Consider the following 15,209-nt stretch of genomic DNA (forward strand, 5'->3'; position numbering starts at 1 on the left):
CCAAAGGCAAAACAAACTTCCACAAAGTGTAGGAAGTAAAGTGATGCAAAAATAGAAATGGGCACTTCGGATCTTTTCCGTATGCAAGTACAACTGAAAAGTAATAACCATCCCCAAACACCCCAAACAGGTGAACTATACTTTTACGTAACTTATTGGTTGGTCTGAAACGTAACATTTCAATTGGCTAAGAAGACGTTTGCTCTGATAGCCATTAAGGAAGCGCTAGCAGAAGCTATTATTTGCATAGACTCCACCCCTGTATGACGACCTTGTTGGAAATTAACCAATAAAAATGCAGTCCTATGCGAGCCTTCATTTGCATACGGGCTCTATAAGTAGCGCGTAACGAAGCCGCTTGAGTGTAGTCCGGATCCTTTCGGCTGTGTGGCGTTTCTTCTAGCAAAAATGCCTGATCCAGCGAAGTCGGCTCCCGCTCCCAAGAAGGGCTCTAAGAAAGCTGTTACGAAAGTGCAGAAGAAGGACGGCAAGAAGCGCAAGCGTAGCCGTAAGGAGAGCTATTCCGTCTATGTGTATAAGGTGTTGAAACAGGTTCACCCGGACACCGGCATCTCGTCCAAGGCCATGGGCATCATGAACTCGTTCGTCAACGACATCTTCGAGCGCATCGCCGGTGAAGCCTCTCGCCTGGCGCATTACAACAAGCGCTCGACCATCACGTCCCGGGAGATCCAGACGGCCGTGCGTCTGCTGCTGCCCGGCGAGCTGGCCAAGCATGCCGTGTCCGAGGGCACCAAGGCTGTCACCAAATACACCAGCTCGAAGTAAGGGCGTGCAAGGGACGCAATAGAACAGCTACTTTTACCCCAACGGCTCTTTTCAGAGCCACTTAACTTGTCACAGGAAGCGGCTGTCCACACTTGTTAAACGCTTGGGTGGCTTTTAGGTTGGGCGGGTTGTGGTCTCAAATATTTGGGCATGGGGCTAGGTTACGACTGATCAAGCTTGCCCTGGTTAAGACCTGGAATCTCCTATAGTGCGGTGGTGTCCCCCTAGTGGCACGACTCTTTTTGGTAACAAAACTCGTCCTCAAGATGGTCTCTGCCTACTTCTAGAGGAAACTGAGGTACAGGTAACAGTAAGCAAAGTTGATGCAGTTCTGGGTTTTTTGATTTCTGGCGGTGGGGTGCTGTTCTACTTTATTAACGCTGTATGTCAACACGAAACTTAGGCCAGCTGACGTTTGTTTTCCTTAGTATACAGATAGCTCTCTGTTCCCACTGTTTCTTAATGTTCCAATCTGTAACAAACGCTTCTAGGCGTTTGTCACAAATGGTTTCCAATAAAGTCTGCTTTAGTCTGTTGCCCTTTGTAGTTCTGATCTAGCAATCCTCCCCTCGTTTCCTTCTAGCCCCATACCTCAATCAGGTACAAATTTTTGCCCCCATCCTGTGGGATATGGGATATTTTGTAATACCTACAGACAAATCATCTCTTGGGAGGAATGCTAAGGCATTTAGTGGGTAAGGGCCAGGGATGCCGGGAAACCTAACCTAATGTACAGGACTGTGCCTACAGCCAAGACTTCACCTGGCCTGTAACCTCAGTCCTCCTGTGGTATTTGGTAGACCAAGCGCCCAGACTTCCCTTCCATCAGGATTTAATTCTCATTTGGGTCAAACCTTCCCTCAGCCCCACCACCTAGCGCATGTTCTTGCTCTTGGTGAAAGCTGAGAAGAACACAGATTTGCTGTGGTTGCTTACACTCCTCCACAGGAAAACGTTCTTCTCCAGGGCAAGGACCTTGTCTTCTGTAACAATTTCCTAGCTATAAAAGCCACTTTGCTGCTTGCTAAGCCCTCCCAGGTGCCTCTCCTTGAATTTCCTGATAGGTTGGAGGTGGGAACTTGGGGAAGTGGTTTTTGGTGTTCTCAGGTGCATTTATTAAAAAAAAAAAAAAATGCATGATGTGCAAATGGCCACAGTTAGCATATAAAATGGCTTTCTAAAGATCCTTTAGTTCAAAACTTGCATAACCTGGCCAATCTGGCCAGGCTGGTGAATGTTTGCCCAGTAAAACCTACCCTAAGTTAAAGGGAAAAATCTTAGTTTCAGATTCATTTGTCAAGATTTGAAATTAGGCCATTATTGATAAACTTTAAGGAATTGACAAGTTTGCACTTAAAATGAATTTTATAATGTAAGAGTTCAAATTTACATCCCATTAAAGTTACATAAAATGGGCTATATAGGATTTCTTTCTTTCACTGGGAAATGAAGATTTTCTGAGTCATTTTCCCTGGCGAGAGGAATGACTCACTGAGAATTATAATTTCCCAGTGAAAGAAAGGAAATCATTATGCAGCACATTTTATGGTAGGAAAAGTTAAATGAAAAGGCCAGGGTGGTGTGCCTTCTACTCAAACCATCAGAGACCCTATCTGGTCTCCTCCCCTAGGATCCTGAAGTCCCAGAGGACTAGTGACCATGTTTTTCATGGTCTTTTGAAGTTGTTAAAGCATTATCAGTTGGCTCACCTGATCAGAAGCTATCATGAGTCACTCAGGACTAAAGGATTAAGCCCCAACTCCTTATTCTGAAACTAAAGGCTTTCTGCCATCTGGCCCAAACTTCCCTTCTTCAGCTGTTCATTTTCCTCAGCTTTCTAGCATAGCCCAAATGCTGTACGCACTGTCCTATAGTGCCTCTTAAGGTCCTCTTTGTGCTTTTGTTATGTGGTCCTTCTAAACTGTGGTACTCCGTTGCCCTCTCGACTACTCAAAGCCTGTCAACCTGGCAGTTCTTTAAACTTTTTAATTTTTAAAAGTATTTTTGAGAGAGTGTGTGTGTGAGTCCCCACTCATACACAGGGAGACACAGAATCGGAAGCAGGTTCCAGGCTCTGAGCTGTCAGCACAGAACCCGACGTGGGGCTCGAACCCACGGAACGCAAGATCATGGCCTGAGCTGAAGTCAGACGCTTAACTAACTGAACCACCCAGGTTTTCCACAGTTCTTTAAAATCTTCCTCAAATCTCACTCCTTGAAGCTTTTCCATCCCATTATAGCTCACAGGAAGTCTTTCTCCTTTCAGTGCTTAAGGTTTTATTCCTTGCACAATGAATTTGCAATTAACTGTAACTTTGTGAACTGTGGAGCCCTGTTCCTTACTTTCTTTTTCGTTGTTTTTACATTTTCTTGTGTTTGTCTTCTATGAGAAGACAGGGTCTACTTTCTTTAAAAAATCCTTCTTGGGATCTTTGACAAAAGCTGTTCCAGTGCCCATTATAAAATAGCATCTTGATGAACATTTGTTGACTGATTGCTCAGACCACAGAACACCAGAAAATGGACCTGAAGGTGGTAAGTTCATGTACTCCAATAAGGTTTTTTCTTCTACTTTTTCCTAATGTTTCTTGCTCCTATAACCTGAAACACTTTTATAATAATTACTGACCCAGTTAAAACAACAATTGGAGATTAAAAACTCCTAAGAGGGACAGATAGAGTACTGCGCTTGATAGCTCCCCTTCATCCAATGTATCTATGTAGCCAAAAGGACAGGATTAGACTGGAGCTTTTTCAGCCTAGTTTAGATGTTGCGTTTCCAGTCTTGTAAACAAGGGTGAGGAGGGAGATGCATTCCAGAAGATGAAAAAAGTTTGTGGTCTTAAGATAAGGAGCTTTGGGGTGCCTGGGTGGCTCAGTTGGTTGAGCGTCCTACTTTGCAGTTTGTGGGTTTGAGCCCCACATCAGGCTCTGTGCTGACCGCTTGCTCAGAGCCTGGAGCCTGCTTCGGATTCTGTGTCTCCTTCTCTCTGCCCCTCCCCCGCTCATGCGTTGTCTCACTCTGTTTCTCAAAAGTGAATAAATGTAAAAAAAAATTTTTTTTTTAAACATAAGGAGCTTTACATATCAGATCCAGTGAGCATTGCAAATGTAGAAATAGTCTCGGTCTGGGTCGGGTCAAATGTCATTAAGCTTGGCTCGTCATGGGGAATCTGGATGGCTCAGGTTCAGTGTCTGACTTCAGCTCAGGTCATGATCTCACGGTTCATGAGTTCGAGCCCGCGTCAGGCTCTGTGCTGACAGCTCAGAGCCTGGAGCCTGCTTCAGATTCTGTGTCTCCCTCTTTCTCTGCCCCAACTCCACTCTGTCTCTCTCTCAAAAATAAATGTTAAAAAAATAAAAAAATAAAAGAGATTGGTTAGTCATCATTTTAAGGATTGGTGAATGGATTGTGGTATCTATATAAACTTAAAAGATGACAATTTAACCTTGCCATCATTTTTAGACAAATATCTCATTTTAAAACGATGCATTTCTGGGGCGCCTGGGTGGCGCAGTCGGTTAAGCGTCCGACTTCAGCCAGGTCATGATCTCGCAGTCCGGGAGTTCGAGCCCCGCGTCGGGCTCTGGGCTGATGGCTCGGAGCCTGGAGCCTGTTTCCAATTCTGTGTCTCCCTCTCTCTCTGCCCCTCCCCCATCCATGCTCTGTCTCTCTCTGTCCCAAAAATAAATAAAAAACGTTGAAAAACGATGCATTTCCTAAAAGTGATCTAAGAGTCAACATATTTAAATTTGGATGACTATAATTTAAGCACAGGGCAACAGATGGGAATTAAGATCTATTTGGGGGGCATAAAGTGGGAGTTATCAAAGAATGTCAATCTTTTTTTTTTTTTAACCTTTACACCCCATGTGGGGCTCAAACTCACGAGATCAAGAGTCTTATGCTCTTCTGAGCCAGCCAGACATCTCCAAAGAATGTCAATCTTTAGCAAGGAAGGAACAAGACTGGGGAATTACTAGATATTATTGAAGATTGTTTCCACATTTCGTAACTATTGTTGAGCCACTATATGATTTGGCAAAAATAGAAAACTTGGTAAAATATCCTAGAGCCCGTACTGTCAACATCAACAAACTTCTGAAAAGTAAAAGCAGGGTCGTGTTTTCTTTTCGTGTGTGATCAAATCTCCATATCGAACATCTCAGCAAAGCAGTGAGATGGGTAACAAGATGTAAATACATCTGCTAGAGGGAATTACACTAGTATACAGATAATTATATATCGCTTCTCGGCCTTTTGGCTAAGATCAAGTGTAGTATCTCTTCTTATCAGTATACAGATAATTATAATTCAAGGCAAAATGTGTTTTTCCCAAAAGAGGGGGAAGAAGGAAATGTTCTCAGTTAAGGAGAATGATAGGTTGCATCTGGCTGGAGGGCTCAGGAAAGCTCCATGAGGATCATTTCCATCACCTGTGTAGGTGATGGGGCTCTATAGGTGCCCTCCTTCCCAAGTACATGAGGTTCAGCTGGAATATTGTTTGCAACCAATATATTAAGTATCCTCTGGGATTTTTTTTTTTAAGTTTCAGCTTTATTCAATTTTCACTGCAACCTCTTTCAATTAATCGTCTGATTTTGGTAGATGAAATTCTCCATCATTCTATATTCTGTGACTAGAGGTCATTAATTGTGCACCTCTCATCCAGGTTGTAACATTTTCCTTTCACCTTTAATGTATCTCTTAAATTTTTTTTTTTATTTTCACAGACTATTTTATGTCCTTATATTGAAAAGTTCTGGCTTCTCCTCCTGCTTACAAAACCTTTCAAGTCACATTGTTCTTGGCTCCTAACCCTTCAAGCCTGCTGAAGCTTTGTTCACCACAGTGTGGCTTGAGAGAAATTTGACTTTCTTGTTCCCTGTGAGATTAATTTTCTCTTTCTGGGGGTGATGATAATAGGGTGAGTGAATAACAAACCTTTTCTCAATCACCCATGATTTATCATAAAATATCGTTAACTCAAAATGTGTCAAGTCTCCAACCACACCTTGACACTTGTGCCACTGCCCCATGCCCTAAGCCACCGCCACCTCCCCAGGTGCCCAGGGTGGTTGCAACAGCCTTCTGCCTGGTCTCCTTGCTTTTGCCATCTACCCTCTCTGTTTTCCACAAAACAGCCGGTGTAAACTTCTTGAAACGTGAGTCAGATCCTGTTACTCCCACGCTCTCCTCCCCATCTGAACACCACCCCCTACCACCCTCCCCACCACCCCCTGCACCAACCATGGCTTCGGAGTGAAGGTGGCATCCTTATGATGGCCCACCTACCATGTCTTCCTGCTCTCCCTTTTGTCTGCTCCACTGCACTCCCTGGTCTCTTCTTACTTGAATACACCCAGGCCGCCTATCTCCGGGCCCTTCACTTGCCATTTCCTCTTCTGGGAAGGCTGTCCCCCCCAGATACTTAGGCGACTGGCTTCCTCATGTCTTTTGGGTTTCTTCTCAAAGGGTCCCTTACCGTCTTACCAGTGAGGACTTCCTTGACCAGCTTATGTAAGATAAACCCACCTCCTCCTCCAACTTCATAATACTCTCTATTCCCCTACCTTGCTTAATTTTCCTCCATGTCTCATCTGAATAATGTGTTTGTTTATTACTGACTCAGAGTCTACTACTCATAAAAACTGTTCTTTGCTTTTTAAAATGTTTATATTTTGGGAGAGCACAAGCAGGGGAGGGGGGTAAGAGAGAGGAGGACAGAGGATCTAAAACAGGCTGTGTGCTGACAGGCTGACAGCAGTAAGCCCGACGTGTGGCTCAAACTCACAGACTGCAAGGCCATGACCTGAGCCAAAGTCAGATGCTCAACCAACTGAGCCACCCAGGTGCTCCCTTCATAAAAACTATTCTTACCTGCTTACTGTAACTCCGTGCTTTCTGAGTGCATGGCTTCTCAGTTAAAGGTTAATTTACCAGCTTCTCTTGTATCTAGGTTTGTCCATAAGACAACGTTCTGGGCCAATGAGGGGTGAACGGGCACTCCTGTTCTATATTATTTCAAGTTTGTGCCCTAAGAAGGAATAGGTATGTGCCGCCCTTACCTTTTTTCCCTCTCCTCTGGCTTGGTTGCAAAGATGACGGCAGGCACTGTGACAACCACCTTGGACCCTGAAACAGAAATCTTGTGATAAGGATGACTGAACTACGCCACTAGCTCTGGACTATGACATGAGAGATGAACTTGTATCTTCTTTAAGCCACTGTTTTTGTTTTTGTTTTTTAAAGATTTGTTACAGTAATTTAGGCTGTGCTCTGACCCATTGTCTGACTCTCCTCTTACCTTCCTAGAGTAAGTCCTACGAAGGCAGGTCTTTTTCTTTCTTTCCCTATCCCCATCACTTAGAACTGTATCTGGAATATAGTGGGTGCTCAGTAAATATTTATGGGATGAGCGGATTGATGAGAGAGAAGGGTTGAAAGGGATGGCAGAGCTCCCAGCCTTGGATGTAACAAAAAATGAGTTTGAAATTTTTTCTCTCTGAATCGGGAACAGCACAACACAGAGTGAAGGTCTAGGGGAGGTTGTTAACAACCATGGTCCACAAAGCAGTTTAGAAGTTTCCCAGTGTAAATTGTTGGTTATTTATACTAACCTATACTAGTTCAGAAGCAGTAAGAGGGTGGAAGAAAACTTCCATTTCCTCTACTCTCAATACTTCTGGCCCCCAAATGTGTGGGTTTTCCACACCAAGCAATTCTACCTGGATTTAGCACAGATACCACAGATTATGGGCTCAGTCCCATAAGGCTGCCCCCCACTTCAGACACCAATCACAGTAGTGGGTTCCCAGGTTACTCACACTTCTGTCAGTTTTGGTTACAAATCAGGCGTTCCCACCCCCTCATCACATTTGATAAGTTGTTGCAATGACTCTCAGAACTCGGGGAAACATATTTACCAGTTTATTGTAAGGGATCTAGGAAAGGATACAGATGATCAGCCAGATGAAGACAGGGCAAGATCTAGAAGGGTCCCGAGTGCCAGAGTGTCTGTGGAGTTGTGTCCACTCTCTTGAAATGTGGTTTCTGAACCCTACAGTTTAGGGATTTTTACGGAGGCTTTATCAAGTAGACACGATGGGATCATCAGCTCAATCTCCACACCTTCCTCCCCTCGAGGATGGGGGGTGGGGGAGGCTAAACGTTCCCAGCTTCTAATCAAAGTTTAGCCTTTCTGGTGACCAGCCTCCATCCTGAAGCTACCTAGGAGCCCACCAAAAACCATCTCATGAGACAAAAGACACTCCCCATTACCTAGGAAATGCCAAGAGATTTAGGAGCTCTGTGTCAAGAACCCGGGTCAAAGACCAAATACAAGAAAAGATGTTCTTGACACCCTTATTACCCAGAAAATTACAAGAGTTTTAGGAGCTCTGTATCAGGAATCCTGTCACAGTCCACTCTCTTGTCTCTAGCCATGGACCCCTTACAGCAAACTGATTATAATAAAGTCAAAGATACTAGCTGAAAAGGCAGCTTCCTGTAGTGATGAGCATTAGCAGTGAGTCCCAGTCCCCCCCTCCCCCCAAGAACTATATGACCTTGGGAAAGTTTCTTTCCTCCTCTGAACCTCAACTTCTTCCTCTGGGAAATGAGAAAAATAATGGAACCTACCTTCTAGGCTTGTCATGAAGACTGAATGAGATTATGTATTGTATGCACTTAGTAGGGGGGCTGGAACATGGTGAATATTTGATCAGTGTTTCCCTCACTGTGAGTATGGGTAGGAAGGCACTTCCTGCATAAGTACCATTGTACCCCCAAAGCACATTTCCCTTCCTAACAAGCACAACTTTAAGAGATTCCTAGGGATTTGAGAGTCCCTTCCCTAAGGATCTTGCATTGGAGCAATAAGAACTTCTTTTTCTTTCTTTCTTTTTTTTTTTTTTTTAAGTTTACTTCTTTATTTTGAGAGAGAGAGGGAGAGAATCCCAAGCAGTGAGATCATGACCTTAGCCAAAACCAAGAGTTGGATACTTAACCAACTGAGCCACCCAGGAGCCCCAAGAACTCCTTTTTCTAGGAGTTCTAAACCATTACCCAAGAAGGCAATTCAACAATTTACTTGTTGGGCCTTTGATTCTGTAGAACCTTCAAGTGTCTGCTGTGTCCTGATAGGAAAAAAAAAGCATGCATTAGAAAACAAAAGACCTTATTTATAGTGTCTGTTACTAGTGCTCTATAAAGACCTAAGTTATCTGACAAATATCTTTTTTTTTTTTAATCAGATGATGTTTACAATACCTCCCCTCAATGCTCTCAGGAAAAATGGAATACTTTCATTAAATACTCCCTTGCTATTTCTGATTTCTGAGTTGAAACCTTTGGATTTTGAGAATTTAACATAGGAGTAAGCCAAGTGAATAAAAATGATGTAGGGTACACTATTAGGTAGCACAGAGAAGGACACACCTTATAACAGAAAGGAGAATTGCAAATATTTGGGAAATTTTTTAAATGTTTTTACTTAGTTTTGAGGGGATGAGGGGCAGAGAGAGGGAGACACAGAATCTGAAGCAGGCTCCAGGCTGTCAGCACAGAGACCAATGCGGGGCTTGAACTCCCGAACCACAAGATCATGACCTGAGCCAAAGCTGGGCGCTCAACCAACTGAGTCACCCAGGCGCCCCAGGAAAAGTTTAAGTTAGAAATTTTAAAATGAGCTTGTGGAACCAGGTTGATGACTTAGGAGTTGATCATTTCTGCTTGTTTAAAGTATTTCACATTTTTCCTCTCAGTATTTTCAAGATGAAACTCTTGTTTTTGCCACCTATTCAGGAACCAAAGTTTTCCCAAGAATATAAGGAAGACTTATTTTTATTTTAGAGAGAGAGCATGGGTGGGGAGGGGCAGAAGGAGAGAGAGAATCTTAAGCAGGCTCCATGCCCAGTGAGAAGCCGGCCACGGGGGTTCCTGGGATCCGATGACCCTGGGATCATGACCTGAACTGAAATCAAGAGTCAGACACTCAACCTACAGAGCTACCCAGGTGCCACGGAAGACTGTCCTATTTAACTACAGTCCAAGAAATAGTGAACAAGGCAGATGATAGTTCTGAGATCTCAAGGTTTCTTTTCTTTGGCCAACAACACATTATGTAATAGGTGATTTATTTCAGATGATTGTACTAAAATGAGGTACAAGAATCTAGAGAGAATCTCACTATCAACCAATCCAAGGAACTTTGCTTAGATGGCCAAAGCCAGAAACAGAGAGCAGAGGAGGGAACTAATAGGGCTGAAGCGGTTCTCCAGTACTTGACTTTTGAGGATGAAACTTAGATGCTGGCCCACTGTCTCAAGGTAGTAAAGAGGTAGTGGCTTGGGATTGGTCGAGTATTTTGAGAGAGAGATGGAGAGAGTTGGAGATTATCTTGGGACTTGAACAGTCCCAGGCCTCCAGAAGAAGGAATCTTGTGGCAAAAAATGGAGAATGCAAATTAGTGAAATGAAGTAAAATAAGGAGCAAATTATCTCTGTTACTTCACATGATCAAGTGCAGTAATCATAAACTACCAGAAGGTGATTATGGGAGAAATCCATATCGCTCTTTTGACATCCAGGTTTTTAACATTCAGGAGAACAGAATATACCTAAAGACATCCGCTTCATTTTTGTTTTGTTGAAGGCAATGATGTTTGAGCATTGTGTAAGTCTTAGTTTCTAGCTGGTGGAATTCTAATTTTTTTTAATGTTTATTTATTTTTGAGACAGAGACAGAGCGTGAGCAGAGGAGGCGCAGAGAGACAGAGAGGGAGACACAGAATCTGAAGCAGGTTCCAGGCTCCGAGCTGTCAGCACAGAGCCCAACGTGGAGCTAGAACTCACGGGCTGCCGAGATCATGACCTGAGCTGAAGTTGGACACTGAACCGACTAAGCCACCCAGGCACCCCTCCTCTGATATCTTTTTAAGTGTTTGAATTATCTTGTTCAAAATTTTCTTCACATTACTGTCAAGAGGCTGGGCAATAGAAATTATTCCTAAATGAATATCTTTTTTTCAGAAACAGCAAGTATGTGTAGAGAACACAGTTGTGGGATTAGCAGGAAAGTTAACTGAGGTAACATTTGAATTTCAATTCTTGGCCTAGAGAAAAAAAGGTAAGAAAACTTTTTATTTTCTGAGGAAAATAAGTGTCTTTCATGGTATCATGACCGGGGGGTGTATTTAGGCGGGAAAGGGGTATAACAGATAAATCTCTGGACTAATATATGCAAATCATTTATAATGGGAAAAAGCAGTCTCCAGAATTGGCATATCAAGTGGGCTAAAACTTGTTGAGGATATAGAGGATTTGAAGAACACGGTTAACACAATTAGTCAGGGCTATACTTACACCCACCCCATCTTGTACCCAAAGTAGAAAATGTACATTTTGAAGCCACATAAATACTGATAAAAACTGACCACATGTGAGAAGACATAACCTTAATGAGTGTTGAAAAAGTTGAAACCATAGGGGACACATACACTAATCATTTGCAAAGATATAACTAAAAATATTCTCCTTGATCTATACTTTTGGGAAAAGCACATGGGCTAAGGAGGATATAAAAATAAAAATGATATAATTTTTAGCATCCAATTATAATAACAAAGAGAGCACGCTATATTAAAACCTATAAGAAGAGGACAGAGGAAAATTCAGAGCTTTAAAATGCATTTATGAGAAAAGGAGCACTATTAGAAATAACAAAGCAAGATTTTACCTTAAAAGCTAATAAAGGGACAACAAAAGTTGAGTAGGGGAATAAGTTAGGCTCAAAGCAGAAATGAGCAGGGGCATCTGGGTGGCTCAGTTGGTTGAGCAGATGCCTGGTGTGGTCTTGTTGTTCCTGAGTTTGAGTCCTGTGTCAGGCTGTGTGATGACAGCTCAGAACCTGGAGCCTGTTTCAGATTCTGAGTCTGCCCCTCTCCCACTCATGCTCTGTTTTTCTCTCTCTCTCAAAAACAGAAAAAAACATTAAAAAAAATTTTTTAAGTAGCAGAAATGAATCGAATCAACCATACTTCCTCACTCCCCAAAATAGGATTCATCAATAAAACCAAAATCTGGTTCTTTGAAGGAAAATTAAAGGGTTAACCCTTTGATAATTTAACATTGAAAGAGAAAAAGTACACCAATATGTCAGCAACATTAGATGCAGAAGATATTCTAAGTGCTATGTGTATTTTGATACATATATTTGCAGATGCAGACAAAATATTAGATTTTTAATACAAGTGATCAAAGTTGCCCTAAGAAAGGTAGAATGACTGAATAAAAATAGCTGTAGGAGAAACGGAAAAGAGGGGCAACGATGTACTCTTAAAAACAACTCCAGGTCCAGAGAGTTTTACCAGACCCTGAGGGAAGAGACGATATTTATGCAAATTGATCAAGATAATGGAAAAAAATGAAAAGCCAGCTGCTAATATTATGAGGCAGTGACGGAAACAGATACTATTAAGATTAAGTGAAATAACCTGTACAAACCAAATTTAAAAAAAAGAGTATTTGGTAAATAAAGTTAACCCATAAAAGTTAGATACTATGAGGCCACAATATAGATTTCACAGTGGAATGAAACATAATTGGGATAAGAAATTGCAGTTCAAGGAGCTAACCTTGCAGGGTTAAGATTTGAATTCTAGTTTATCAGGCCTAAAGCCTGTGAAATGTCAAGATGTGATTGAATTCAGGTTAGGAAATGATTATTTTCTAAAATAAATACGGAACCTATAAACCCATTGCCAATAAAGCCATTTCTTGCCCTTTCAGAAGAAATGGTCTTCAGTCACAGCCAGACCCCAGGGCTGTTTCACTGGAGATTATGCCACAGCTTCCTCAAGAGGATATTCTCAGAACCGCATTTGGGGAGCTTATTTCTCTGGAATGTATAGACCGATTGGCCTTCCTTAGAGATTTTCTGTCTCCATTAACTCACTTAGGTTTGGGAAACTCTCCCTTTAACACATGCTCCCTGTCCACAATTTCTTCTTCTTCTTTTTTTTTTTTTTAATTTTTTAATGTTTATTTATTTTTGACAGAGAGAGAGAGAGAGAGAGAGAGAGAGAGAGACTCTCTCTGATTGGGGGAGGAGAAGAGAGAGAGGGAGACACAGAATCCGAAGCAGGCTCCAGGCTCCAAGCTGTCAGCACAGAGCCCGACTTGGGGCTTGAACTCAAGAACTGTGAGATCATGACCTGAGCCAAAACCGAGTCAGAAGCTTAACCAGCTGAGCCACCCAGGCACCCTGGTAAAGTCAGTATTGTAATGATGCCAGTATCTCTCCCTCACCCTCACTCCCCAAATCTACATATTTATTGCAATCCCACTCCAAATCCGATAATAGTCTTAGGAGAATTTGACATAGTTTAACACTCTTTCTTTCTTGAGACACTTTCTTCTCTGTTTTCCTCTTATCTCATTAGCTATTCCTTGTCAATATCCTCTGCTGCCAAGCCTTCTACATGTTTAAGATTTGGTACATCCCAGGGTTCAGCCTTAGACTCTTTTCTATCTGTACTTTCTGCTTACATTGTCTTTTCTAATCCCATGACTCCAAATACAACATATATATGATGATTCTCAAATTTTTAGCTCTATCCCAGGATTGTTCTCTGAGCACCATTCATATTCCATTGGTTTTTCAAGTTACACTTAAATGTCAAACAGGAATATTAATATGTCCAATACAAAACTTTTGCTTCTTGCTACTCCTCTCTCCTCTATTACAACTTGCTGTTTCCCAGTTAATGGAATCAGTTTATTGCTCAGGCCCAAATCTAGTTTTTCTGACTCCTCTTTTTCCCCACATTCCCCACATTTAATCAATCATAAAGCTGTGGGGGGGGGGGGCACTTCCTACAAAATATATTCCAAATGTGACCACTTCTCAACACCTCCACTGCTCCCTGTAAATCCAAACTACCATTATCTCCCACCTAAATTCCTAACTGGTTTCCTTGCTTCCACTATTGTGCCGTCCTTACTGTCCCTGGGGTCTGTGTCTAACTGGCCTGGTGGCATTCAGGACTATTGAACACCTTCCAGCCACTTGCCAGCTGTGACTCCATTCCATCTGGTTTTCGGGCAGGTCTGGCTACCTTGGACTTCTGGGATGAAGGTTGGGGAGATTCCTAAATCCAGAAGGCTCTAGGGTTTCTCCCCAGTGTGGTAGCAAGTGATGTGGAAGTGTTGGGGTTCAGAGCAAAAGGTCAAGAAAGAATTCTTGAGACATCTTCAGTGCCAAAAGATAGTTTTATTAAAGCACAGGGACAGGACCCATGTGCATAAAAAGCCGTGCTTGGGGTTGTGAAGATTATACACTCTCAAGTTGGGAGAGGGCTAGGGATAGCATAAGTCTTAAGGAATTTTGGAAGCAAGGATTCCAGGACCTATGGTTAGGAAAAGGCCATTTATTACTTTCAATAAAATCTTAGTCATGAGCCCCTTCAGATGTAGATCAGGGGGCCATATGCTTTGAGGATGATTGCTAACATATATCTGGGTGGGGGGTGGCGTGGGGGCAGAGATACAGGGAGTTTCTGAAGGAATTTTTATATGTTAAGGTAGACCTGCAGGATCCTGGAGGGTGGGATAATGTTAGGCCAAGATTGCCTTTTGCCCTTAGCAAAGTATTAACATAGAGGCAGTTGAGTTCCTAGAGGAAGGTCACTCTGCCTGTCTCAAGGACTTGCCAATGGACTGTAAGTTATATGGAAATTTTCTTCTTTTGCCTCTGTTTCTCACATCAGCCAGGAAAGACATAGAATGGCCCCAACTGTTCCTGTTTTACCTCAAACCAGTCGTCCACTTTAGGGATTCCTCTCAAGCTAGGAACACTGAGTGTTCTGGAATGGGCCTGAACTCCTGTAGAAGCTCAAATAAGTTTAGGGCTTTCCTTATGGAACCTGGAAGATGAAAAACGACCTCCAACTGACCCACCCTCCTCACAACCAGTTAGTTGCCTGCTCTGCTCCATAACTGTCTCCTCTGGGGTGTCCTACTTAGCTCTGTAAACCCCGGGGATCATAGGATGTGCCCCAGAGTTTCTTGGATGGAAGACTTGGAAGGTCCAGCAGACCCTTGGGTATTGTCCCTGGTGAGTCTGAGATGGATGAAAGAACACCTTCCCTCCCTTCCCCAACACCTGCCACCCTCCTCCCTGCCGGCTGCATCAATCTCCTCCAGTGTTCTCCGTCCTGGAAGCTCTAGTGATCCAGGACAGAAAAGGCCTTTGGGTGAAGCCCCGTGGTTGCCGAATGCATTTCAGAGGAGCCCTTGAAGAACCTGGGGGCTCACTGCCCACCGCCCAGCGGGTTCTGCCAGCCCAGGCTCCCTTCCTGGCTCTGCTGGGAAAGTCATCTGTGTTTGACTGAAGGGCGGTCATTCATTGGCTCCCCACC

General features: G+C 43.0%; 1 protein-coding gene and 1 non-coding gene across 3 annotated transcripts; both read left to right on the forward strand.

Annotated features, from left to right (window-relative positions):
- Positions 1 to 408: 408 nt before the first annotated feature.
- LOC125159531 (histone H2B type 2-F) lies at positions 409 to 10,588 on the forward strand. 2 transcript variants are annotated; one of them, XM_047848021.1, is made up of 2 exons: positions 409 to 785; positions 10,531 to 10,588. In XM_047848021.1, exons 1-2 carry the CDS (start codon positions 409 to 411, stop codon positions 10,541 to 10,543), a joined length of 390 nt encoding a protein of 129 aa, XP_047703977.1. In that variant the 3' UTR covers positions 10,544 to 10,588. The 2 variants fall into 2 exon arrangements, with proteins under 2 accessions (XP_047703977.1, XP_047703976.1); XM_047848020.1 differs by lacking the exon at positions 10,531 to 10,588 and adding an exon at positions 6,750 to 6,804.
- LOC125159555 (U2 spliceosomal RNA) lies at positions 5,035 to 5,228 on the forward strand. Its single transcript, XR_007149818.1, has one exon. It is a non-coding gene; the product is annotated as a U2 spliceosomal RNA (small nuclear RNA).
- Positions 10,589 to 15,209: the final 4,621 nt, after the last annotated feature.

The sequence above is a fragment of the Prionailurus viverrinus genome, unplaced genomic scaffold (assembly GCF_022837055.1).
Source record: "Prionailurus viverrinus isolate Anna unplaced genomic scaffold, UM_Priviv_1.0 scaffold_50, whole genome shotgun sequence".
Classification (NCBI taxonomy): Eukaryota; Metazoa; Chordata; class Mammalia; order Carnivora; family Felidae; genus Prionailurus; species Prionailurus viverrinus.